General features: G+C 40.2%; 1 protein-coding gene across 1 annotated transcript; it reads left to right on the top strand.

Annotated features, from left to right (window-relative positions):
* The first annotated feature begins 5,515 nt into the window (after positions 1-5,515).
* CWH43 (cell wall biogenesis 43 C-terminal homolog) lies at positions 5,516-23,760 on the top strand. The gene is given in 8 exon segments (XM_077816166.1): positions 5,516-5,579; positions 5,779-5,858; positions 8,580-8,685; positions 12,218-12,353; positions 18,636-18,780; positions 19,432-19,493; positions 20,644-20,799; positions 23,586-23,760. Coding segments are annotated over 8 exon segments (846 nt in total). The 3' UTR covers positions 23,683-23,760.
* Positions 23,761-25,981: the final 2,221 nt, after the last annotated feature.

The raw sequence follows: 25,981 nt of genomic DNA, 5'->3' as shown, positions 1-25,981 counted from the left end.
GGCATAAATATATATTGGCACATGAATAGAAGGGAGTTACCTTACAAGTGGAGAACCAATGTTGAAGGCCAGTTCAGTTAGGGTGGATGTGGTCCACTCCCAATAATTGATGAGGAGGTGTCAATACCAAGAGAGGCAAAGTTGCTTTTGTAGTGAGGCAGCCACTCCCAGTCCCTACTCAAGCCCGAATTGATGGTGTTAAAATTATTGGGAGTGGACCACATCCCTGACTGAATTGGCCTTCAACATTGGTTCTCCACTTGTAAGTATAGTCCCTTCTCTTCATGTGCCAATATATATTTATGCCTGTATCTGTAATTTTCACTCCATGCATCTGAAGAAGTGGGGTTTTTTACCCACGAAAGCTTATGCCCAAATAAATCTGTTAGTTTTTAAGGTGCCACTGGTCTCCTTGTTGTTTTTATACTAAAAGAAGCTTGTGGAAAGCAAATATAACAATAAGTGTAGATTGTCCCTCAGTAATTGAGAATTTAGGATAGGTTGTCTGTCCCTCAGTAAATACAAGTAAATACAAGTGATTTGATAGTGAAATTTAACTGTCTGAAGACAATTGCTTTTGCAGTGCTTTCAGCATTTGGATCCACATACCTGTGTGAACAGGTATTTTCACACTTGAAATCTGTCCTCTGTCCCTCTCGGAGCCGGTTAACAACTGATCACTCAGAAGCCTGTGTGCAGCTTAAAGTATCCAAATGAATGCCAGACATTGGAAAACTCAGCAAGGAAAAGCAAGGGCAAGGATCACACTAAACTGATAAGATCTGCATTTTAATTTAATTTTAAATGAAGCTTCTTAGACATTTTAAAAACCTTATTTACTTTACATGCAACAATAGCTTAGTTATATAATATAGACTTATCGAGAGAGACCTTCTAAAAACGTTAAAATATATTACTGGCACACGAAACCTTAAATTACAGTGAATAAATGAAGACTTGGCACACCACTTCTGAAAGGTTCCTGACCCCTGATCTAGAGCAATGCTTCCTTTCTACATCTTTGCTTGGTCAATATTTATCTCCTTCATTCAATAAATTTTAATAGTCAAATCTACAGAAATCCATATCAGAAGTCTCATTTTGCTATACTGCAAATAGTTGGGGTGGGCGTAGGGAGCATATTTATCAAATCCAACTTTTTTTCTTTCTTTAAGATATGGTTTATACGTGCAATATTCCTGTCAGATAAACAGTTTTTCCTCCCTCATTTCAACAATGCAATCATGTTTAAGGGTGACTTAAAAACATTATGGTAAATTAACAAAGATGCATTGTCCAATGCAGGCAGATATATGTAACATTTTGAAAACTCTCTAAGAAATTATTTATTTCACTCTACATATAGAGTAGATTTGAAAAATAATTAAAATCCTAAGACTGTGGTGGTTCAGTAGGTGATGTATGAGCATTAGCAGGGAGTATTATGCAGGGTGCTATGGAAATTTGCCAGATGTGTAGGATTATACTATTCCATTACGTGTTTCCTTTAGTGTTCCCAGATTTCAAATGCTCATACATCACCTACTGAACCACCAATTGGGAACACTAAAGGAAACTATTGGGCTAGCTAGAATGTGTTTCAGAGTCAGAATCTGTATTATGGTATCCATACATCTACCTAAATCTGTATTGCTTTTCGTGGACAAGAGGAGCTAATTAATTCTCCCAGATAAAACAGATCCCTCCATAGCAGGTATGGGAGCCTGCTCTGTTGAGCAATTTTTGCCAATTAGGGCAAGATTTCACTGTGGTTGAAGACATCTGCAGAGCCATTAGAGGGAGCTGGGCAAGGTAAATAATTCTAGATAGAGAGGAACTGAGGCAGGGTTGGAGGCTGGAGGAGGTAATCCTGGAATAGGGATGGTGCCAGGGGACTCTTAGCCCATTGGGGAGGAAATGAATAAGCTTTGCCTGCTGGGAAAGAAGAGTGGGCTGATCCCAGAGAAGGTGAGTGGATATGTCAGCCCTGTCACAGGGAATGTTCAGTTTTCTTTCATAGGAAAGCTGTCCTGTGAAGAAGCTTCCTGACCTTGGAGAGCTGTTAGAAGGACAGGGAGAGATTAAGTTGCCTTTCTGTGAGAAAGGGGAAGAGCAGACCAAGAGTGGATTTAGGTGAGTCTAGGGAGGATTTGCCTGGGAGGGTAGTTATAATAGGGAGAAGGAACAAACCAGCCTCCTATGAATACATATGCTAGGTGCAGCCAGCCTTGGTGTTGGAAGGAGCTCGACAATCAGAAGGGCTTCACTGTCGCCAAGCCAGTCTCACAAAATAAATGACTGAACTGCATGGAAATGTGTGCAGCCCTAACTGGGTGAAACCCTGTGTCCATCTCAGCTATGGAGTAACCCCTTTCAGAGAAAGCCCTAAACGTGCGGTTTTAGAGTTTACTAGCTCAAGATTTAATTATTTTTAGAATGTGTAGCTTATGGAGCAGATGGCAGAACAGATAAGCACCAAATCAAATTGGCAAACCAGTATGATAAAATCCATGTCTTAGAGTGAAGGCTGTTAGACTGTTAATGAAGAGCTGACTAAACAAAAAATTTATTTTGTGTACTGAAGTTCCAAACCAAGCTATCCTTGCTATTTACATAATAACTAAGTCTCTTGGAGGTACTTGGTAGCAATTTTGTATTTGGTCATGTGACAGGCTGTAATAATGGGGTTGTCACAGCCAATTGGTGTAGGTATAGCTCAATACTGCAGATGCCTCTTCCTTTATTATTTTCATGGGGAAAGATGTAATTCGAAGTTTTACGTACGTTCAAGTGTAATAATATATCGGCCTTTTTAAAAACATGTATTTTAGGGGCATCTTTATTTCAGTTGCAGTACAGCATGAATTATATAAAGGAACATTATACAGTAGAAGAATTTCCCGGTTCCTCTAAATGTGTGAAAGCTATCTTTTTATGTATACCAGTGTCATGTCCCTACTGCCATATACCCTTGTGCAATATACTGTCAGTCCCTGTTGTATCGTTGTATTATGGAATTACAGTGAATTGGCTTTCCTGGCTCTCTTGTGACTGCTCTTTCTGATTCCATTCCTCCAATGCCTCTTCTCAAATCCAGTTCACAATCTGATTGCACCAACATTTTTCTCCATCTTGTAAACTATGGTGAATAAGGAAATGTTTGGTATCTAGTTAACTTTTCTGTGTATGCTTACACTTGAGAATTTACTTGAGAAATTTTTGAGCTTCATAATCCAAATGTTCAGGAATAGTTGCATGCTCAGTTAACTGGCTCCAAATATTTGCATTTTACAGATGTAAATTAAGCACCTACTTTTGAATATTTAGTCCTATATTTCTGCAGTATGACCCGCCTAGTTTCAGGTATTGATTGCAGTCTAAGAAAATACATGTGATTTCTTCATTTTTTTCCCCCACTGTAAACAATAGTTCTGATAAGTTGGTGGAAACAAATGTACCTATTTTCTATCAACGTGCATTTCTGTTGGTGGTTTAAATGTGTATTGTGCACATCTGTATGTTCAGTTGAACAAATGCATAGGAAATCATTATTACTTGATCTCTTTTGAAAATACAGCCCTTTAAAATCAGTGCGTGTGTTTGTTTGCAGGAAGCGTAGGTTCATACCAAGCTCCAAATGCTACACTCTGAATACTGACCTTGGCTCCAGGTGTTTGTTCCTCTCTCGTGGGTCAAACAGTAACATGGTGGTCAGGAAACAGTTTACAAAGGTATTGTCCATATTTATAAAAATTACATGACTGTAAATGGCTTCTCTTTATTCACAAATTCATGAACTAAATATCAGTTGAAAAATGCTTAAAATCGAATGTAGCATTTGTGCATTAACTAAGGCCTGATATTCACTATAACACTTGTTACAAAATGCGCCAGGTACTCAAGAATTGATTCTGTATTTACAGAATTGATTCTGTACTTACTCTACATATAGAGTAGATTTGAAAAATAATTAAAAGGATCTGGGAATTCATACTAGGGAAGATTCTTCTACTGGTGCTCCGAATCTGGTATACTTCACTAAACCCAATCTGGAGCTGTCAGGCTGCCAACACCATCATACTGATGTTGGGTTTCATAGCAGCTCACAAAATAACATGGTTCTATGAGCTGAGACTTTAAGTAAAAATAATACCAAATATCATGAGACTTTCAATAAAATTGTGTGTTGGCTACCCTGTTCACCCCAGTGGCACAACTGGACATATTAGCCTCACTGCTGTAACTTCTGTTGGTGAGGATCAATGAGCTGCAGCCAGCTCCCTGTGGCTGCCATTCTCCACTACAACTAAGCACATCTGAGATGTAGTTGAGAATTGGGGTCACGTAGTCCAATAATAGCTTTTCAGTTACAGTGAGAATTAGAGAGAGAAGTTGTCTAGAGGTTAGGGCATTAGGTCAGGATGTAGGAGGCCTGTGTTCAAGTCCCTGCTTTCCTATCACTACCTGCATGACCTTGGGCAAATCCCGTAGCTTCTCTGTGCCTCACGTCACCATCTGCAAAACAGAGATGATGGTACTTCCCTACCCCTCATGGGTGTTGTGAATATTATTAAAGACTGTGACTCAGAAACTGTGGTAGTGGGGCCATATAAGTAGTAAAATATATTTATAGTCAAATCGAGAATTTTAACACCCCCAAAACAAAGCTATTAGCATTGTTATAACTTCAGAAGAGTGGAACAGTAAAATACCCTGTCTACTGGCTTCTAGCCTTGTCCTACCAAGCTGATATTATAACTTAATGCAACACTGACCTCTGGCTTTACTTCCCCAAACTTTACTGCTCTTCGGTCAGTTTCTCCCTCAAACACCTTTGTGTTTTATAAGGCATGTAAATATGTGTCTTTTTTTTTTCCTGCCACTATTCATGGTAAAGTTTGCTTAAATGTGCCGTAAAGTTGTTTTACAAAAGTTTGATATTAATGTAAAATTAATTATATGTCAATTTATCATTGTTTATTTAAGGATTTGATGAATGAATTGACTAGAGTTACCTGAGTTTTTTGGTAGGCCTAATGTGCCTTTGTATATGTGAAATAATCACAAAGTGATTTAATCACCAACGAGTTATGAGTGCCAAACCCTGAGAGTCCTTACCTGTCCACTGTTGTGATTTGGCAGACTTCGGAAGCAACAGAAAAGCCATGATTTGCGTTCTATAAGGTTTTAGTGCTTCTTCAAGAATCTGCCAATTTGTACATTTAGAAAAGTGCTTCTATGGAGGTTTGGTAGGGACTGCATCTTTCTGAGGTCTGGGATTTTTTAAAGTAAACTATAGCTATTTGCTTGGCAAGATAATATTAACAAATTAATATTTCCATTCTTCAAAAGGATTTTTGGAACAGAGCCAGGAAAAACAGAGCATTTTTCTTTTTGCCTTTATGAATTTCTGTAACAGGTTCTTCAGAAGAGATAATTTTAGCTATACAAAGCCTTTGCTATACAAAGGAAAGTGCTACATGAAGCCTGCTGTTTCTGCTTTGTTTTGGAGGACATGAATGAAAGGCAGATAGATTCTTCTTCTAAAAATATCTGCATGTATACTGATGGGCAGTACAGTACTTTCTAAATACTTACACTTATTGTTGAAATATGTGGAGATTTAACTATAACCGGACAGTATCTCCCATTCCTTAAATATTAATCCCAAGGAAGAGAATATACCCTTCCATGTTTAACTGAGAGCATGAAATTAACTCTGCACACTTTCCCTTTTTCTCTCTCACAACTAATTTCCTGTGTTTTTTCTGTTTCAAGTCTTGTGGCTGTTTGTTGGTGTGGGTTTGCTAGGATTAGGACTGTAATATAAAGCTTATGAGAAGAAATTAGGCCAACGGGTGAGTAATATTTATTTTTTTAAACAAAAAAATATATTTTCAAACACACTGTAACATCTGCAAATGATCCCTTAGAAATATTTCCAGCAATACACAGCAACCATAAGTCACTCAGTATATGAATATGTATTGAACAGAGGAAAATGGTCATGTGGTTGAGTCACTGGACTGGGTTTTGGGAGATCTGGTCTCAGTTTCTGACTTTGCTGCAGACTTCTTGTATGGCATTCGGTAAATCACTTAATCTCTGTGCCTTACTTCCCCGTCTGTTTTTAAAAAAATGCGGGATAATACTTCCTTTCTCCCACCCTTTGTCTGCCTTGTCTCTTTGAATTGCAGTTGTTTTGGTGCAGCAACTGTCTCTTGCTATGAATACATTTGACAGCTGTCACAATGGGGCTCTGATCTTGCTTGGGACTGGTAAGTGCTTCTGTAATACAAATAAAAAATAATGGGTGGGGAAAAATGAAGACTAAAATTAAGTTAGAATTGCCTCCAAAGTGCTTGTCAGAGACTAATGAATAGTGACACTATTAGTATGGTGTAAAACTGAGGAGGGGAGAAAGACAAGTAGAAAAAAGGGAATGGTGCAAAGAAAATATAGGGCAAAAGAAAGGAAAATTAGACACAGCAAGAGGAGGATGTGGGAAGAGAGAACAAGTGAGAACACGATGGACTGTGAAGTGTGGATTTACAATATAATGTAAACCCAAGGGCTTTTATGGTGTAAAGATGTTTTGGGGCATCTCCAGGATTGGGAAAAGATGTTCAAATGGCCTCTTCTTGAGAGAGTGTCTTTCTACTCTTTCCGCCCTCCTTCCATGATGATGAATGTGGATGGTTGTTCTGACTTCCACACTCTGATTGGGGGAATGATAGCGATCTTTCCAGTGCCGCAGTAAAACTTGTATTATATAAGTGTGAGTACACTTTTTTTTTTTTCAAGTAGGCTGATGCAGAGGTACTTTAATCAGGACAGAATTTATTTCAAGGGGTAATGAGGGAGTTCACCTGCTTCACTGATGTTGATGCAAATAGTTGCCCATGTGTTCATGACCTAAGAACTTGTGATAGTGATGCATGCAAGTGGTTTTGTACCCAGCAGGTTGGAGACTCTAAACTCAGTGCCTGTAACTTGGCTGAGTCATAGTAGAGTCTGTTCAAATTTTGTTGAGTTGAGCAGTGTTGAAGTGTGTATGACGTTGCATCAGATTAATTTCCAAGCTTCATACATCCCCCTTCGTGAGCAGTACCAAATTTTTATTCCACTTGGTCCTGAATAAGGGTTACCGTCTTCAGTTCAGAAATGGAGTGCTTTGATTAGACTATAGGATTTACCCACCTAACAAGCATTTTGTTTAAAACTGGAACAGGTGAGTTGGTATTAAGTTCTTTATTAGCTGGAATTAAATCCTTGATCTGAAAAGCAGTCACATGCTTCTTGTTTGAAATGCTGTCTTAACCATGACTTGTCACTGGGCTGATGTTGCAATGAGGAATGCTCCATTGATAGTATGTGTAGCAGTATAGGGTAACTACAGTGAAAATCTAAGCTGAAGCTGGTACAGTGACAGGCCTGTTGTGCTGCCATGAAGGAGAACCAGCTTTTGAAAAGACCCTGGGACTCTTACCCCACAAATTCACTGATACGTGACAACAGGTTGGTCACTGTAGGGCTGCTGTGTTGTCTGCCCAGCCCAGGAAGGACTAATGCTGCACTTGTACTCTATTCAGAACACAGGAGCCACCCTGCTTCCTGCAGCCCCCCCTTAAGCTCTTATAGGAATCACCTGATCCCTTCCCAGCTGCGTCTGATAACTGAACAGGACTTGCTGGCCCCAGGTCCTCTGACTCTTAATGGGACAAACCACCTTGTTACTATGTCACTCTGAATGGAGCCTTTCTGACAAGCTATTCTGAATTAGAAGCATCCCTTCTTGATTCATTAAGGAGATTTGATTTTTTTTTTTTAAAAGGGGGCGGGTGGGTGGGATCCGAGCTTCCTATCTGGCCAAAGAGCTGGGTGTTGCGATGACAGCTTCAGGTGAGAGAGATTGTTTTATGCTAACATATTTCAGCATGCAGTTTACTTACAAATGTTAGTTTTGCTTTGAGTATTCAATAGGTTCAGTTTTAAATTAGAGCTGTTTTGATTGAACACATTACATGACATGTTTTTGTTCCATGATTGGATGAATGTTATAAAATCAAGTTTCTGGTGTGAATAATTGCAATTATGAATTAGAAATTAACTTTCTATGACTATTCTGAAATATTTACTCAAAACTTGCTTTTATGACAACTATTCTTACTAGTTTTCATTAGAATATTTACAGATGGCAAATACAAAAAAGGGTGTGAATAAAGGTTATGCAAATACACTAAAATGTGAGTGAATGTCTGTCGGTAACTTTTTTTGTGGTATTTATCCAGGTTTACGACACATCATGAATTGGGAGAGAGTAACCCCTCCCCCCTTCTTATTCATTTGCCTACCTTATTTGTGTGGGTACATTTTAAATGTCATGACTTCCTGATTTTCTCTATTTGTGGAAATAATATGCTATTAATAATACCTACAGACCTCTGTGATCTACTTACCTGTGTTAGGAGCATGTACTAATTAAAACGTGTAATCTTAGGTCTGTTTTATTGCACCTTAGATTCAAAGACATAATAGAATTTACCAGGTTTTTAATTCTTCATTCTCTTTTCTTCCAGCCTTCAATGAGAGACTTCTCTGCTGCAATCTGACCTTTCAGGTTTGGATATGACAATGAGGGATGGCCAAACCTGGAAGATGCAGCATTTCTGCTTAATCAAACAGGTACCTTTTTGTGTCAGCCTTATTTTTTCTCCTTTACACCTTGTAGGATATAACTGAAATCATAGGAGCTAGAAAGAAGAGAACCTACTGGGTCTTTGAATCCATCCTCCTGTTAGCACAAGACTGTTCCTCACAGCATTGGGATGAAATAGTTTCATTTAAACTTTTGTGTTTATAGCTGTTCCATTATGATCATGTCAGTGATACACTTAAAAATCCACTTGCTTCAAATAAGTAAGAGGAAGTGATATCCGCTCTGGTTTTAAGTGGAATTCCTGGCTGGAGAGAACTTTTTAATAATCAACCTCAGATTTTTTCTTTCTTGTAATAGAGAGGAGTGACTAAACATATTTCTGTAAGCAAAATATTGAAGGTGAAGTGGGCAGTTAACACCTCTGCTGTTGTAGGACAAAGGAGGGTTAGTGGGTGATAGGTTTGTTATAATGAGCCATAAATCCAGTGTCTTTACTGAATCAATTTTTTTTTAATATCTAGCAAAGTTATGAATTTAAGCTCCTATCTGGCTTTAAGATTAAACTCGATAAGTTTATGTAGGAGATGGTATGATGGTATAATATAATTTTGGCAATTAATTGATCTTTAAATATTCATGGTAAATAGGCCCAATGGCCTGTGATGGGATGTTCGATGGGGTGGGATCTGAGTTACTACAGAGAATTCTTTCCTGGGTATCTGGCTGGTGAATCTTGCCCATATGCTCAGGGTTCAGCTGATCGCCATATTTGGGGTCGGGAAGGAATTTTCCTCCAGGGCAGATTGGAAGAGGCCCTGTGGGTTTTTCGCCTTCCTCTGTAGCATGGGGCACGGGTCACTTGCTGGAGGATTCTCTGCTCCTTGAAGTCTTTAAACCATGATTTGAGGACTTAATAGCTCAGACATAGGTGAGAGGTTCATCGCAGGATTGGGTGGGTGAGATTCTGTGGCCTGCATTGTGCAGGAGGTCAGACTAGATGATCATAATGGTCCCTTCTGACCTTAATATCTATGAATCTATGTGCAGGTTTCCTTTGAGGATGAGGACTAAGAGGCCACTTTTCACAAGTCAGTCACTCCATATCTGACCTGCACAAAGGAAGCCTGCACAATTCTTCCAAAAGATGAGCCTGAGAGCTTAAATTCATCACTGTGTTAATCACTAAAAAAAATAGTTGTAATGAGCTGTAAATCGATTGTCTTTATTGAATGACTCTGTAACCCACTAGCCTTTCTTGTCCTACGACTGCAGAGGTGTTAACTGTGCACTTCACTTTGAATGGCCTCTTGCAACACGTGGAGCTCCTTATGCTTAACAATCTGTTCCACCTTGTATGTAGCTGTGATATTCTATGTACCTTTCCCAGACCTGAAGTAGAGCTCTTTGTAACCTCAAAAGCTTGTCTCTTTCCCCGACAAAGGTTGGTCCAATTAAAGATATTACCTCACCCGCTTTGTCTCTCTGATATCCTGTGACCAACATGGCTACAACAACACTGCAAAGCAAAATATTTGGTACATTTACTGAAAGAAAGTTTAAGTTTAAAGACTGTTTCGGATAAACTTGGCTCCATATTTAGTTTGTTTTTTTAACTTCTCCATTGTTTTTAATTCCAATGGAAACCATTTTAAAATAAACATTCCCTTACAATGTCTGCAAGCAAAATAGTGCAGCATTGTGGATTTCTTGAGCACCTGAAAATGAAATGGCTAGCTATGAATTATAAACTTGAAAAATGAACTCGTCTATTTGCATTGTAAAAGCTGAGAAATGTATAACGTTAACATTATAAATAGTGGTGTGAGAGAGAAATTCTTTTTAAAATATACTTGATTTTGTACTCTCAGGTGTTGTTTTTAACATATATGAGCAAGGAAATTTGCTTTTCTAGCACTATGTATGTGTCTGGATTGTCCCTACTGCTCTCATGAATGGAAGGGGCCAAAATCAGGTGGCACTGGAGTGTGGTGGGAGGCTTTGTAACATTATTCTCAGACAAGCTGCTCTGCAGGTGCACAAAGGGCATTAGGAAGGAGTGATGTTGGGGTTAACATTATGGTTTGTGTGTTCCCCTTCTACTAAGGGAACCAGTTGAGCAGGGGTTGTCCCCATGTCAATGAGCAGTTTTTGCAGGCACTGACGCAGCATGTCATGCTGACGTATGACATGGGGGTTAGGAAGCAACGAGAGGCACTGGACTACTGCACAGACGGCTCTGACCTCCTCAAGTGCCCTGATGGTTTCGTGTTTAGGGAGCTGACACCTTGGCCCATTCAGTAGGCAACCCCCACCCTCTAAAAAAACCAATTCAGAACTCCAGGAGTTGAAAGTTGGGCTACTCTCTGTCCTCTTAGTGTTTTTTTTCCCTTCAGATAGAACAGTGTAGCCCATGTTTTTAGCCTGAAAGTATCTATATAAGAAATATATTGAAAGTATTATTTATCATGCACATTAAAACCCATCAACTGAAGCCTTCATGAACCAAAAGCACAAATGACAGGATCAGTAATTTACTTATTTTCCTTTGAAAGTTTCTTTGTGCTAATGAAATGTTTATTTCCAAAAGAAGCAATTCAGAAGTCAAAAACTGTAGTAAGAAATTTCAAGACAAACCTTAGATTAAGAAATCTACATCTCTATCTACTGGTGACATAGGTTTAATATAAAATTACAGAATTCTATGTTTTATACAAATATTGCATGGCTTTCTAAGAAATTCATAAATTCACTAATAATTGAGGTGTAGCAATTTGAGATTCCACCCTTTGAGAAAGGAGCAAGCATTGCTTTGTTTCTGATTAAAATTACCTGATTTTTATGAGAATGATAGAATAAAAACATCATGTCTAGGGAAGAGAAAACTTCTCCCACATTGTCAGCTATCAACATGCCTCAACCTTGACCTTAAGGGGACATTTCTAATGGTGAGTGAGCAGCTCATTTGCTGTGCTCATTCATTTCTTGTCTCTGATGAGACAGCCAATAAAAGTGCCGAACGTGAAGGTGAGTTTTTGTGAAGTGAACACTTGCCTGTTCTGAAGGGGACCCAGACTAGCTTACTTTACGTAGATCAACAGTCATCAAATAATATCCATTTCAATCATTACCTGTGTGAGCTGCATTTGAGCTGATCCCTAGAAAGGAAGAGTTCTGTGTCCCATTCAAATCCTCTGAGCCACCAAGTCCTTCACTCGTATTTTTATTGTAGTAAATAAATCGCTCTAAAAGTGTTCTTGAAGTAAGGCTGCAATTCTATCTTGTGGGGGTGCAGGAGAGACTTCAGGTACACTATTAACAAACACTTTTGTGGAATGGGCTGAATTATTGGTGTAAGGGGTCCATACTGAGGGGTCTTAGGTTAGGAAGGCCTGGGAGCACTTCAGAAACAGCATACATAACCAGTGGATGGACCAATCTCTGGTCAATGTAGAATTGGCACTGACTGGTGCTAGAGGGAGCTGCATCCATTCTGTGTGATCAGAAGAATAACTTTCGGTCTTTTTGATAGTTATAGTTTTTCAAAAATTTGTCTCCCAGGTGCAGATTTTATTACCATTCTGGAGAGTGATACCTCTAAGCCATTCATTGGGAACATTGATCCAACCATGTGGTTAGGAGAAAAACTGGTTTTTTACACCAATTTTGGTCCAAGCACAAGGGATCACGTGTCGGGGTGAGTTATCTCTGGAAACAGATGGTGCGGAAAGACACGGATTTTTAAAAATATTAATTAAAATGTGACAAGCTTTAATTATAAAAGTTCTTAGCAACTTAATGTACAATACAGCCCTTATTTTTCCAAAGGTGGATGAGGGACACTCAAAACCTTGGTAAAATCAGGGAAGCTGGACAGCAGACTTTGAGAACAGTGTATGCCAAGTTCCTAGCTACAGCATGCAGCAAAGAAGATGCCAGTTTAGAAAAGGCCAATCTTCAAAGTCTGCCCTCCAGATTCTTCTACCCTGCAGCAGAATGAAGGGAATTACTACTGGTTTGTAGTCTGGCTAGACTGAGAAGAGCCGTGCTCCAAACACTATAGCTAGCTGGTGTTTCTCTTCAGTATGTTCTGTCCTTGGGGAGTTTGGGATTCAGGCGTAAGTACAATATAAATTGTTTCAGAGTAGCAGCCGTGTTATTCTGCAAAAAGAAAAAGAGTACTTGTGGCACCTTAGAGACTAACAAATTTATTTGAGCATAAGCTTTTGTGAGCTACAGCTCACTTCATCAGATGCATGCAGTGGAAAATACAGTGGGGAGATTTTATATACACAGAGAACATGAAACAATGGGTGTTACCATACACACTGTAACAAGAGTGATCAGGTAAGGTGAGCTATTACCAGCAGGAGAGAAAAAAACCTTTGGTAGTAATAATCAAGGGTGGGCCATTTCCAGCAGTTGACAAGAACATGTGAGGAACGGTAGGGGAGGAAAATAAACATGGGAAAATAGTTTTACTTTGTGTAATGACACATCCACTCACAGTCTTTATTCAAGCCTAATGTATTGGTGTCCAGTTTGCAAATTAATTCCAATTCAGCAGTCTCTCATTGGAGTCTGTTTCTGAAGTTTTTTTGTTGAAGAATTGCGACTTTTATGTCTGTAATCGAGTGACCAGAGAGATTGAAGTGTTCTCCGACTGGTTTTTGAATGTTATAATTCTTGATGTCTGATTTGTGTCCATTTATTCTTTTACGTAGAGACTGTCTGGTTTGGCCAATGTACATGGCAGAGGGGCATTGCTGGCACATGATGCCAACTGTGTCCACATATCTATTCAGGGAACACCATCATAGAGCCTAATCACATCAGCCACACTATCAGAGGCTCGTTCACATGCACATCTACCAATGTGATGTATGCCATCATGTGCCAGCAATGCTCCTCTGCCATGTACATTGGCCAAACCGGACAGTCTCTATGTAAAAGAATAAATCCAACCGCCCTCTGCTCCTCGTCCCTGACCGCCACGTCCCAGGACCCACCGCCCCTAACTGCCCCCCGGGATCCCACCCCCTTATTCAACCCCCCTGCTCCCTGTCCCCTGACTGCTCCTCCCAATCCCTAGCCACACCCCTGCCCCCTGACAGGCCCCCCGGGACTGCCACTCCTAACCCTCCCTGTTCCCCATCCCCTGACCGCCCCCACAGAACCTCTGCCCCATCCAATCGCCCCTGCTCTCTGACTGTCCCCCAGGACTCCTTGCTCCCCGCCCCCTTACCAGCAGCAGGAGCTTGAAGCTGCGCAACCCAGCCAGAGGCAGCTGCACTCTCCACGCTGCCCAGTAGGAGTGGCAGGCCAGAGCGCTGCCCACGCGGCGGCATGGCTGTTGGGGAGGGGGGCTAGCCTCCCCGACTGGGAGCTCAAGGGCTGGGCAGGACGATCCTGCCGGTCGGATGTGGCCCACAGGCCGTAGTTTGCCCACCTCTCGTCTACAGAGTCAAGATTGGCTTTGAAACTATATCGAATTCCTCCCCCCTCACCTCAGCCTCCTCCCTCTCAGTAGAGTTCCATTATGTTCCATCAGGGAGGGTAGACTGGCATAATTTGTGGCAGGTAGATGGCATAAATTGTGGCTTGGTAAGAAGTTATAGGGCCTAAGTGTAGGGTGTTCTTTTTTTCCCCTCTGCACCGAAAGAGAGCAATTCTGAGACTTCTAAGACACGTTGCATAAACAGCAAGAAAAAAACAAGTTCAGTACCTTTACTGGACAGCTAAAACTGGAGGTGTGAAATGTGACTTCCCGCTTCTGAAATGAAGAACTGCGCTGATAAATCAAAAGCTTGAAGGGATTAACAAATATATTGCTTTTCTCAATCTTTCCTGGAATGTCTTGGTTATGGCTGTGTAATGTATGTTAATAGTTGGGCAGGTTTTGTGAATCTTTTAAGTCGCTATAACTCATTTTGCTTTATTCTCCACAGTATCTAATATTAAGATCCCAATTATTAGATTTAGGGATTTATCTTTTAATTACTGTAGCTTATGCAGAGATAACTATACATTCAGTTAAGGAATATAATATGCAAAAAAGCTTCTGAAAACAGCTGGAGTTTGTTAGTGAGGTCAGGGCCAGGAGCAGAGCTAGGTGGTGCTCCCTCCCCGCCCCCCATGGGAGCTGTCCCAGGTCCCAGCTGTTCTTCCCCCTCTCCCCCCCCAAAATTTTTCCAGTTTGGGGGCCTTTGGCATAAAACCTAGAAGAAACAGCTAAGCAGCTTCCAGTTTACTCTGTGTTTAGACGTTATTCATAGTTGTTAGGATATAGATATTCAGGCCTGTCTGTAAAGGCCTATACTCTAAGAATTTAGGTATATTCTTATCACTTGGCTAGTTCCAGAGGTATAAAAGAAAGAATCAAAATCACTGTCTGCTGGTGTAAGGGCCTTCTCTTACTGTGACAGTCTGAGGCCCTGTTCTTAGGCTAAGGCCTTTGGCTAAGCAGCAGAGGCAGCCATAAGCTGGGAAGCGACCGGTCACCTCCTCACATTCCAAACGAGTCACACTGAAATAAGGTGCTATTGGGCTGTTAGGAATACAATCCTGTCCTGATAGTTCCTATCACCTCCAGAGAAAGGGAAGAGCCTAGAAAATGTAAAAGGAAACTTAGTTTGATAGCATCCTGTCTGGCAAGAACTCACTTATCAATAGCTGGGATGTGAAATCCTCACTTCTGTGTTGTCTTGTCATTGTAGTTCCCACTTTGCTATTGTTTGTCTGTATAATCTCTGTCTGGTTCTGTGATTGTTCCTGTCTGCTGTATAATTAATTTTGCTGGGTGTAAATTAATTAAGGTGGTGGGATATAATTGGTTACATAATCATGTTACAATATGTTAGGATTGGTTAGTTAAATTTCAGGAAAATGATTGGTTAAGGTATAGCTAAGCAGAACTCAAGTTTTACTATATAATCTGAAGTCAATGAGGAAGTGACTGGGTGTGGGTGGGGGTGGGCATGGGCATGTGGGTGAGGGAGATGGGAACAGGGAATGGGAGTAAGGAAGTTGGAATCATGTTTTGCTAAGGGCAGGAATGGGAACAGGGACACAGGTGTAAGGCTCTGGGGTGTCAGAGCTGGGAAGGAGGATACTAAGGAAGGAAACTGGAATCATGCTTGCTGGAAGTTCACCCCAATAAACATCGAATTGTTTGCACCTTTGGACTTCGGGTATTGTTGCTCTCTGTTCATGCGAGAAGGACCAGGGAAGTAAGTGGGTGAAGGAATAAGCCCCCTAACAATAGTGCTGTAAGGTGTACTTGGCACTTTAAACTAATGAACGGGCCATGCTTAAAACAGGATTCTGTCCTGAGGAGATCACAGGATAAGAGCACAGAAAATGTGAGTTGTACTGGAGCAGCAAGCAATTACTGGTGGCAGTTCCATAAACTCCCTAATTATTATAATCATGTTAGAAAGCAAGTTGAAAGTGTCTGGCCATAACCACCTGTTTAAAGAATGGCCAGGATCCAGAGGCATGTGGGAGGTAGTTTAAAATGATCGGTTTGCTTCCTTCTGCCCACCCATTAAGTTCCCCCTCACCCCTTTCCCACCTCAAAAGCTTCATTCCCAGTTAGCTGTATTTCTTGGAAACCGTCTTACTAATTAAACTGAATTGGTCTGAAACGGCTCCCAATTTGGCCTCTAAAAGACAGCTTAAAGCAGGCAACCCAGTCACTTCCATTTTTCTATCCAACTTTGTGTCCTCACCCCCAAAGAATCTGGCTGTCAGGGTAGCAGAGAAGGGAGGAGAAGCACATCCCAACAAGAAGGGAGTGGGAGGAACTGGCCATGGAGAGGGGGAAGCACCTGTGTTTCTCTCAGTCTATGACTACACTAGAAAGCTAAGGCAACATCGAGCCTCCGATTTAAGCAAATTGATCTTGCGTGTCCACACTACGCTCATTGTGTCGGCAGAGTGCATCCTCACTAGCAGGGCTTGTATTGACTCACTGGGCACTGCACGGTGGGTAGCTATCCCACAGTGCACATAGATGAGTGGAATTTTGGCTTGGGCTTACAATGCCTTATGGAACCAATACGCTGATACGGGTGGTTATGGGAACATGGCATTAGCCTCCCATGATGCGCTTACCTCGTACCTACGCGGACACCATAGCACGATAAGCATGGACCCCGCTCAGCTGTACACTGTTGTGAGCATTACAAGCACCTCATGCCTTATCCTGCAGTATTTACACAGCCGATACAGGAGCTGCTGTGCAGAACATTGCCATGCAAGCAGCCCTGATGGAAGACATAGAGTGGAGCAATTTGCAATTGCTGGCAACTGTCATCATCACCTTGACATGGTTGAGCACTGTTTCTGGGCCCGGGAAACACCTTCTGGAGGCCGGTTCATTTGAATTGAAAAAGAATAGAAACAAGCAGCCCACCTGGTAGCTGTGCATGGGGAATGGCAGGAGCTCAGTGCTTAGTGCCAGCATTCCTACCTACTGACCAGCCTACAGTTCCCTCCAGCAGTGTTCCTCCCTGGCCATTCTGCCCTGCCCTTCAGCAGTGTTCCTCTAGTGACCTAAAGCCTCCAGCCCAGCTTTCCACGTGTTTAGGGGAGAATACTAGTGTTACCAATTCTTGCAAATTGCTCAAGTCTTGTGATAGTTGATGGATTTTTTTCTTAAAAGCCCTAGCTCCAGGAGTCAAGTGATTATTGGGATCTCAGCTTTCACTTAAGGAAAAAAAATTCTAGCCTTCATGGATACAAAGAAAGGTTTGAAAACATGACCTGAGTGCAACTAAAAGTCTCGGAAGCCAAAAGCCTCCTTTGAGGGAGGAACTTGCTTTTTCAACCCACCCAAGCACCAGATCCTTTGGAGAAGGGGCACAAGATCATCCCATATCAAGCATTGCTCTGTTTATCAGTTTATAGTGCTATTGTCAGCTTGCTAAGGAAGCAGGTGCAAAGTAAATTGTGTTTTGAGACTAATTATGAGAATTCATATTCATAATGGAGGCTTTATAATCGGTTAATTAAAAATATAATTTTATTGATGCTTTTGAAAGTGGGGAACAGTAATCAGAAACCATAACTTTTAAATTAATAAAGGATTATTTTTAAAAAATTGGGATTATATCAGTGGAGGTCTTTTTTGTTTGGCTTGTGTTAAGTGTGTATTAGCTGTAGGAGGAAGCAAACCAACTACACTACTTGGATCAGTGATACTTTTATTGGAGTCATTTAGAAACCCAGTAAATACAGTAAGAGAACTGGGAAGGTATATTTAGAAATTCAGTAAATACAAGAAGAGCACTGGGAAGGTATATTCTGGCATAAAGCCTTTTGACCTGAATCTGTCCAGCAGTACCAATGCAAGGCTCTACAATACAAGCATACAGGAAAATAATGATTTTCTGGTGTTGTCTATGCAAACAACCTGCATTAGTTAAATTAAAATCAGTCTTTAAATCAATTTTGTTAAATCAGTACATGTTCCAGCACCATTTTTGTTGGTAGTATTTGTGGGACACCGTTTTTGAATGGTGTTAGAGAAATTGTTACATTATCTAGGCTTTAGCATCATTCTGTAATGCAATGCTAGGATCTGGTTGTCCCGTCCATAGTACAATTAAAAGGTCAAGTTAGAATGTGGATGTTCCAAAATGTGCCACACAGTTATATGCTGGCACAGTTAAACTTATAATTTAGACAGACCCAAAGTCTTAACTGCAGAAGATACTCAGATGAGAAATTCATGGTGATTAGAGCTCAGTATAAAAACAAGCTATTCATGGAGTGCGTTGAGGAGAAAGAAGCTCTTATTTGCAGCTAATTTGCACCAGAGGTCAAACATTTCAAAAGTTTAAAAAGCATCCTATTTTTGTAAACTTTCACACACTGTTTTCCACTGCATAACCCATGGTTTTCTGTGTTTGTATCAGTGAGAATCTTTTCTGATCCTTTAAAAAATGTTTTTGTAATTGTTTCCCACTTCTTTCAGAGATGACTTGGACAGGAAGCTCCAGGCTATTGCTATTTCAAACCTCTTGAAGAATAGCTCGCGACAGCTTGTGTTTCTAGGATATATCACTTCAGCTCCTGGATCCAGAGATTACATAGAAGTAATTGAAAATGGTAATGTTAAGGTAATATAGAACTACTACTAACTATAACAATTAACTAATTTAGAAAAGATGAATTTAATATTCCAAATGAGTAACCTACATAGATTATAGGGTTAAAAATACACATACCTTTTAAAAAACAACTTGTTTTAAAATCTGTTCCATTTTTCAATTACCTGTTACGAACTATTATTTTAGAAATAAAATACCTTTAAAAAAATCAGTCTTCCTTTACTTACCTGCCTGGATCTAACATCAGGATTCTGTTTCCTTTGCAACTTTTGACTACATCTCAAGCAAATCATTTCCTTGTTCTGTGTCCACATGCAGATTCTGTTACTGAGGCCTGGTCTACATTTAAAATTTCGATCAACCTAGCTATGTTGCTCAGGGGTGTGAAAAATTTATACCCTTGAGCACTGTAATTAAGTCTACCTAACCCCCAGTGTAGATGCAGGTAGATTGATGGAAGAATTCTTCTGTCGACCTAGCTAGTGCTGCTCAGGATCTTGGACTACCTACATTGATGGAAAAAACACCTTCTGTCAATGTAGGAAGCATCTGCATTGTCAGTGTAGGAAGCAGCTGTAGTGCCCCTAGTGTAGACATGCCCTGACTTGAGGTCCATCTTTGAAGAAACCTTGTCATGTTTGCTTTATTTTTCCCCCATAGGATATTGACAGTAAGGATAATGACAGGTGGTGTGATTATATCATGTATCATGGACTAATACGGTATGTCAAAATGGATAATTTACTCGTTTTAGATATGTTACCATTATCACTTTTAGATCTCATGACAGAAGCCTGTATAACTCCTCTGAATGGAAGAGCTTAGTTCTTGTCTTTAATTTACATCAAACTTTCTGACTGGCTGAAGGCAAACTACTAAATTACATGCAGGCAGTCAGGTATAACATGAAGTAATATGGAACCTGATAAGTGGATGTCAGACTTAGTGTGATTCTACTTTGTAAAGTTACTCTGTAAAAATGACATCATGGGGCTCCATCTTTGTGTTTCTAAGACTTCAGGTCAAATCTGCTTGGTTAATACGTAAAGACTATTTTCCTAAATCCCAGCTTGGCAATCTCATCCTGGAATTCTTGCTCACTCATCACCACCAGTGATACAAATTCTGAAATATCATCCTGGGGCTTGATCTTGTGAGGTGTAGGGCACTCTGGCCCCTGTCCAGCAAAGCTTTGCACTGACATCAGTGAAAATACTCGTGCTTAAAGTTAACCACATGCTAAGTGCTTTGCTGGACCAGGGCTGGATGCTTAGCACCTTGCAGGATTGAGCCTCTAGTAAATAATTCTGTTGGTGATTCATGAGCCAGAATAGACTCCAGCTCACTCTAACATAGCAGTGTAGAGTCTGCAGTGTTAACAAGAATAAAAAGTAGTAAACTATATTGTCCATAAGGAGACTGAATACACACAGAGAAAAGCTGTATTGAGTGAGATGCCATTTATAACACAACTTTTATTATTACGCCTGTATTTTAAGTTCGCTCATTTTCCCTGAATGTTAATTGGAAACTTTCAAAATGATTTAATTGAAAAAAGTTGTTGAGACATACCAATATATTCTAATGATTGTAAACTACAACATAATGCTTTCTAAATAATATTCCTGGTCCTACATCTGATTTGCTGTGTGATCTCAGGCACTTACACTGTTTCTCAGTTTTTCCATGTGCAAAATTGTGTTTTGAGGCTTATGTTGTAGAGTGCTTTGAGATCTTTGGATGAAAGGTTCTATAGAATTGAAAAGAATTATATTAGTGGGTTAAAATAACTATTAAAGACACTGATTTAAAAATGTGATGATCTGACTTTGAGCTATTTCTTCAAAGTAATTCTGTGTTTGGATGTGATAGGTTGGGTTATGTCCGCATTTCTCATGCTGGCCTGAGTGATTCAGAAGTTCAGATGGCCAAATTTAGGATCCCAGATGACTTGGATAGTTACGTTGACAATGACAAAATCATCATTGACCCCGGCCAAGTTCCTGAGGACATCCATTTCAACCCAAGGTCAGCGTATAAGAAAAATATTTGAAGATGATCATTATTTATTTATTTGTATTACCAAAAACGGAAAACTTGAGGAACTGTCACATTCCAGGGTGTATTCCAGACCAGTGAGGGGTTTCACTGCCTGTTCTGCAACCTTGGGTGCCTGACAGTGCTTTACTGTTGTAGCTCCCAACCAGGGCCACTCACAAACAGCCTAACAGCATGTTACACCCTGAGTGTCTGATTGTAGCTGCAACCCTGGTTCAGCAGCTCGGACCCCAGCAGCCCGTCGGCAATGTTCCAGTCACTCTCTGGCTTCCACCAGCCTTTCAGGATGACCCTAACACACTCCCCATCCCAAATTTCCATAAAATCTGTATTCTGCATTGTCCTACTCTCTCCTGGACAATTAAGTTATTAAAGGTCTGTTCCCCCTGTATTCAACAGTTTGCTACTTTAACTGGAGTTACCAAACAGTTCAGTTTAAACATAACATTGGATTAGATTAAAAATACAAGAAGTTTATTTAACTACAAAGAGAGATGTTAAGTGAGTATAAGTATAAGGTATTAAAGTTAGAAATGGTTTAAAGATAAAACCCTTTCTAGTAGCTAAAACTTAAACACGCTAGACTTGGTTCAAGGTAAAATCCTTACCATATGTTTCCAGGCATGCGGCTGACCAAATTCTCTGGTCAGGGTCACCCCGCAAAGTCAAAGGGCTGGTTCCTTTGTCTTCTTAGGGGAGAGAGAGAGACGGATCCCTTGGGTTTTCTTCCCTCTTTCTTTTATAGTTCAGTTAACCCTTGAAGTGGATTCTTCTGAGAGTTACCCCTCAAAGAATGGTTTATTCAAAGAGTAAAGAAATGATCTGGAGTCTGGTGAGGGAGACTCCATGTTCTTTCTTCTCACCTGCGTTTTCTGAAACATAAGTTTACTCTGTCTCCTGCCATCTCCTCCCCCTACTGTCTCAAGGACGCTGTTTACTATTTATATGTAAATTGAGGTAAATACACATTTCATCCAGGATACTTCTGTCTGGGTAGGTCTGTGTGATTTTGAACATGTGCTAAGAACATCATGCAGGGGGATTTCAAAACTTTGCATTTAATGTTGCTGCACACATTTTACCATGATATTATTGACCAGCAAGTTATTAGTTTTCAAATTATATCTAACAAGGCATATTTTATACAAAGATTATTACAGTAGTGTACGGGGGGAATACAGGGGGGCTTTCAGGCACAGGAACAAAACTGGGCTTTATAAATATAACAGGGGAGGCAACATGGCCTGCTGGACTGAGCACAAGATTAGGAGGCCAGACCCCCTTATTTCTAATTAATTTCTTCCACTGATTTGCCATATGCCTTGAGTTATTTAGCCTTTCTGTACCCCAGTGTACAGCTCTGTGAAGTGAAGATACCTACCTCACATTGGTGACGTGTGGATTAATTCGTGACTCCTTTTAAAGTCAATGTGAGTTGCATGTTCCTCCGCACCTCTCAGGGCGACATTTTATATAGTGCTTTATAAAATACAATATAAATGTGAAACAGGCACTACATACAGATTTCTAAATGTTTCATCTGTCTAAAATAGTATGTAGTCATAACAGAACAAGTTACAGAAAACGAGTTTTTGGAGCAGATGGTGCCGTTTTCCTGCTAATACACAGGAAGTAAGAGAAATAAGGATAAAAAGGAAATCTGTTCTGCGCTGAAATCAGTGGGAGAAGTTCTTAAGTTTCATGAGGTAAATTTCAGTATTTGTTTTTTAGGTATTGATGTCAGTTGGATTATGCATGTGATTGAAGATTTCCGCAATCTGTCCCATGTGTTGAAACTTACCTAAAATCCATATTCAAAGTCCTGATCTTTGTCCATTTATTTCAATGCAGATGAGTTTCTTCCTGTTCTAATTTCTTTTACTCCTGCCTGAAAGCAGGAAAATGACAGCTCCCAAGAACAAGCTTTATCTTTTAGCTATAATTTTTAAAAGGAAATTTTCTGTTGTTTTTATATGTCTAGCTAATGCTGGCATTGTTAATAAACAATGCTGATGTTTTTGTAAAAGAAAACCTCAGTAATAGTCAAGCAGTAATTAAAAGCTACATGTTTAAGTGTGATGTGCAATATACTTCTCTCCATTCATCAAGGGCTTACAGCTTTTTGGCATAATTTTAAGAGTAGGGAGTCTGGACAAACAGTGTGTCTGAGCCTTCAGGCACTACACAGGTGAAATCCTGTCTTCATTAAAGTCAACGGCAAAACTCCCATTGATTTCAGTGGGGCCAGGATTTCACTGCATCTGTGCAACTCTTATTCAACTGAAGTTCAATTTATGGAATATCCATCGCATTGGGCCGTCATGTAATCATTTATGCTGCATATTTAAATGTGTTTGTTATACTCACTCCTTCATAACTAGAGCATATAGGTAATTATTATTTACTTTACCAGGTTGTAGCTGCTGATTCTGATACAAATAGACTTTTGTCTATTTTGCTACATATTGCTGTAATAGACTAAACTTTTTATTTTCCTAAATAGAACTTTCTATTTTTGCTTCAGACCTGTCATTCTGTGTAATTTGCCTTTCGGACATTCTTGCTTTTTTTCTCCCATCTTTACTTAAAAAAAAAAATGTATTCTCAACAAGTCTACTTTAAAATGAAGCCTAGTTTAAAAACAATAGTTCAGATTAAATGTTAATTACACTATAAAATTTTGTGATTTAATTGCATGGGTTAATTCATTGTTGTTACATTGTAATGATTTTGCTTTGTTAATTATTTTTTCTTAGGTTTGGATCCTACAAAGATGGACACAACTACGAACATATTCATCATTTCCATATGAGTACCCCCAAGTATTTTAAACAGACTAGAATGAGGAAATAACACATCAGTGTGACCAGAAAGAGAGGTCTGTAGATTTAAATCAAACTGCCAAGCAACCAAAACTACACCTTTTAGAGACTGAGCATCTTCCAGGCTACATAATATTGTTGATGTCTTGCAATATGTGATGACTAATAACTTATGAAATTGTAAAACTTTTTCTTTACGGTTCACTCTCTTAATTTTTTAAAGAAAGAAATTACCAATCAAAATAGTCAGTAATGTGGGAGGGAGGGAAGGTTTTGTTAGATTTTATAATGACAAGTTTGTCCATTAAGTGGATAACATGTAGGCCAGATTCTCTGCTTTACGCTCATCAAAGCAGAGCATGGTGGCTGTCAGGGAACTGGTTATGGGTCCTTCATTTCCCCCATGCGTTTTTTTCTTGCACTAGCTGGTAATGGTTCTCAAGAGACTAATTGCCAGTTGAATATATCCCCCTGTCCTGACATGCCCCCTGCAGTGGGGGATTCAGGGAGGGTGGGTATGCCAGCTCTGTACCTCCTAATGACTTTCCTGCGCTGAGAGAATCATGAGCGAGAGGGATGCAGCTAGTTTATGCTTCTTTTTCACCAACTGAGCATCTCAAAGAACCTCCAGTTACAGGTGTGTAACATCCTCCTCTTCTTAGAGTGGTGGTTCCTACATGTATTCCAAACGTGGGTGAGCAGTGAGCAGCATGGAAGTGGGTCCAAGGATGTGAGAGGAATGAAATGTAGCCTGACATGGTCTGCTGTTGTTGCCTGGGCGATGGCATAGTGCGACGTGAACGTGTGTATGGAGTGCCACATTGCTGCATGACAGATGTCTTGCCATGAGATGTCCGCTAGGCAGGTCGATGTGGCTGCTTGGTCTTGTGTAGAGTGTGCTGTGACCCTATCAGGCAACAGTATGCTGGATAAGGTGTAGCATTTGTGGATGCATCTGGAGACCTATTTGGAAATTTATTGAGAGGGGAAGGCTTGGCAAAGATGCTGGAACCTTTGTAAAAGTGGGGGAGGGGACAAGGCCAAAGTGGGGGAGGAATTTTCCCCCCACCCCGCATTTCCCTGGGATCCCACTGCCTCCCTCTGCATTGCCGTGAGCTCCCTTCTGTGGCCTCATACCCTAAGTCCACTCCACTCCTTGCCTCTTGACCACAGCGCCCACCCGTAAGGCTGGCCCTGTGTTCACCTTATTTCCAAATTCCACTGTCTTCATGATTTGGCATCATGATACACATGCCAAAATTAAAACTCCCAGGCTCAGAGTGGAGTAAGATCTAAACAGCAGGCTACTAGCATCAAGATTTACATACTGCTTCTAGTGGCCAAGATTCATACTCTCAGTATATTAGGATGCACCCAACAGGGCCATAATGACAGGATTCACATTAGAGAGGTAAGGTGGGTGAGGTAATATCTTTTATTGGACCAGCTTCTGTTGGTGATAGAGACAAGCCTTTAAGCTTACAGATCTGAAGAAGAGCTCTGCGTAAGCTCGGAAGCTTGTCTCTCTCACCAACAGAAGTAAGAAGAACTCTGTGTGGCTTGAAAGCTTGTAACTTTCACCAACAGAAGTTGGTCTAATAAAGATACTACCTCATCCACCTTGTCTCTCTAATATCCTGGGACCAACAGGGCTACAAGAACACTGCAAACAAAAATGGAGGATTCACATTAACAGCCCAGAGTGACCATCACAGCAGGACACTATTTTCAGGATTCATATTCCTAGCATAATGTCGTCATTACACCAGGGAACTAGCACTACCAGCACAATGAGATAAATATAGCTGTGTATGTGCACACCAAAAATTCACAGTACAAGCACCCAGGGATCCATACATCAGGATAGCTTTTGGGGGAATTCTGCACCAAAAACAATAAAAAATTCTGTGCCAAAATTTTAAAAATTCTGCGCACAATACTTCTAAATTCTGCAAAATTCTGCATATTTTATTTGTCAAAATAACACAATATAATCATACTAGTTTCAATTATTTTGGTAATTTATTTCAAAATACCTGTCAGCAAGTATGTCTGTAACAAAACAGACAAAAGAAAAGATTCTGGTAATTTTTTTTGACAAATATATTCCTTACTAGGCATATTAATACAGAACTTTGAGTAATTCATTTAAACTACAATACAGAAACATATTTCCTGCACCCGACAGAAGTAGTCCAAAGGCTTGGGGGAGTCAGAGGTAATGGAGGAGCTGAGTGAGAGGGAAGGAGCCTGCAGTGAACCTGGTGGATTGTTGGGTATGGTTTGGAGAAGTATGGAACAGGTTTTTTTGGGTGGGGAGGGGGAGCAGA

The sequence above is a fragment of the Eretmochelys imbricata genome, chromosome 4, assembly GCF_965152235.1.
Source record: "Eretmochelys imbricata isolate rEreImb1 chromosome 4, rEreImb1.hap1, whole genome shotgun sequence".
Taxonomy (NCBI): domain Eukaryota; kingdom Metazoa; phylum Chordata; order Testudines; family Cheloniidae; genus Eretmochelys; species Eretmochelys imbricata.
Note: the sequence above shows the minus strand (reverse complement) of the source record. Positions and strands in the feature narration are given on the sequence as shown.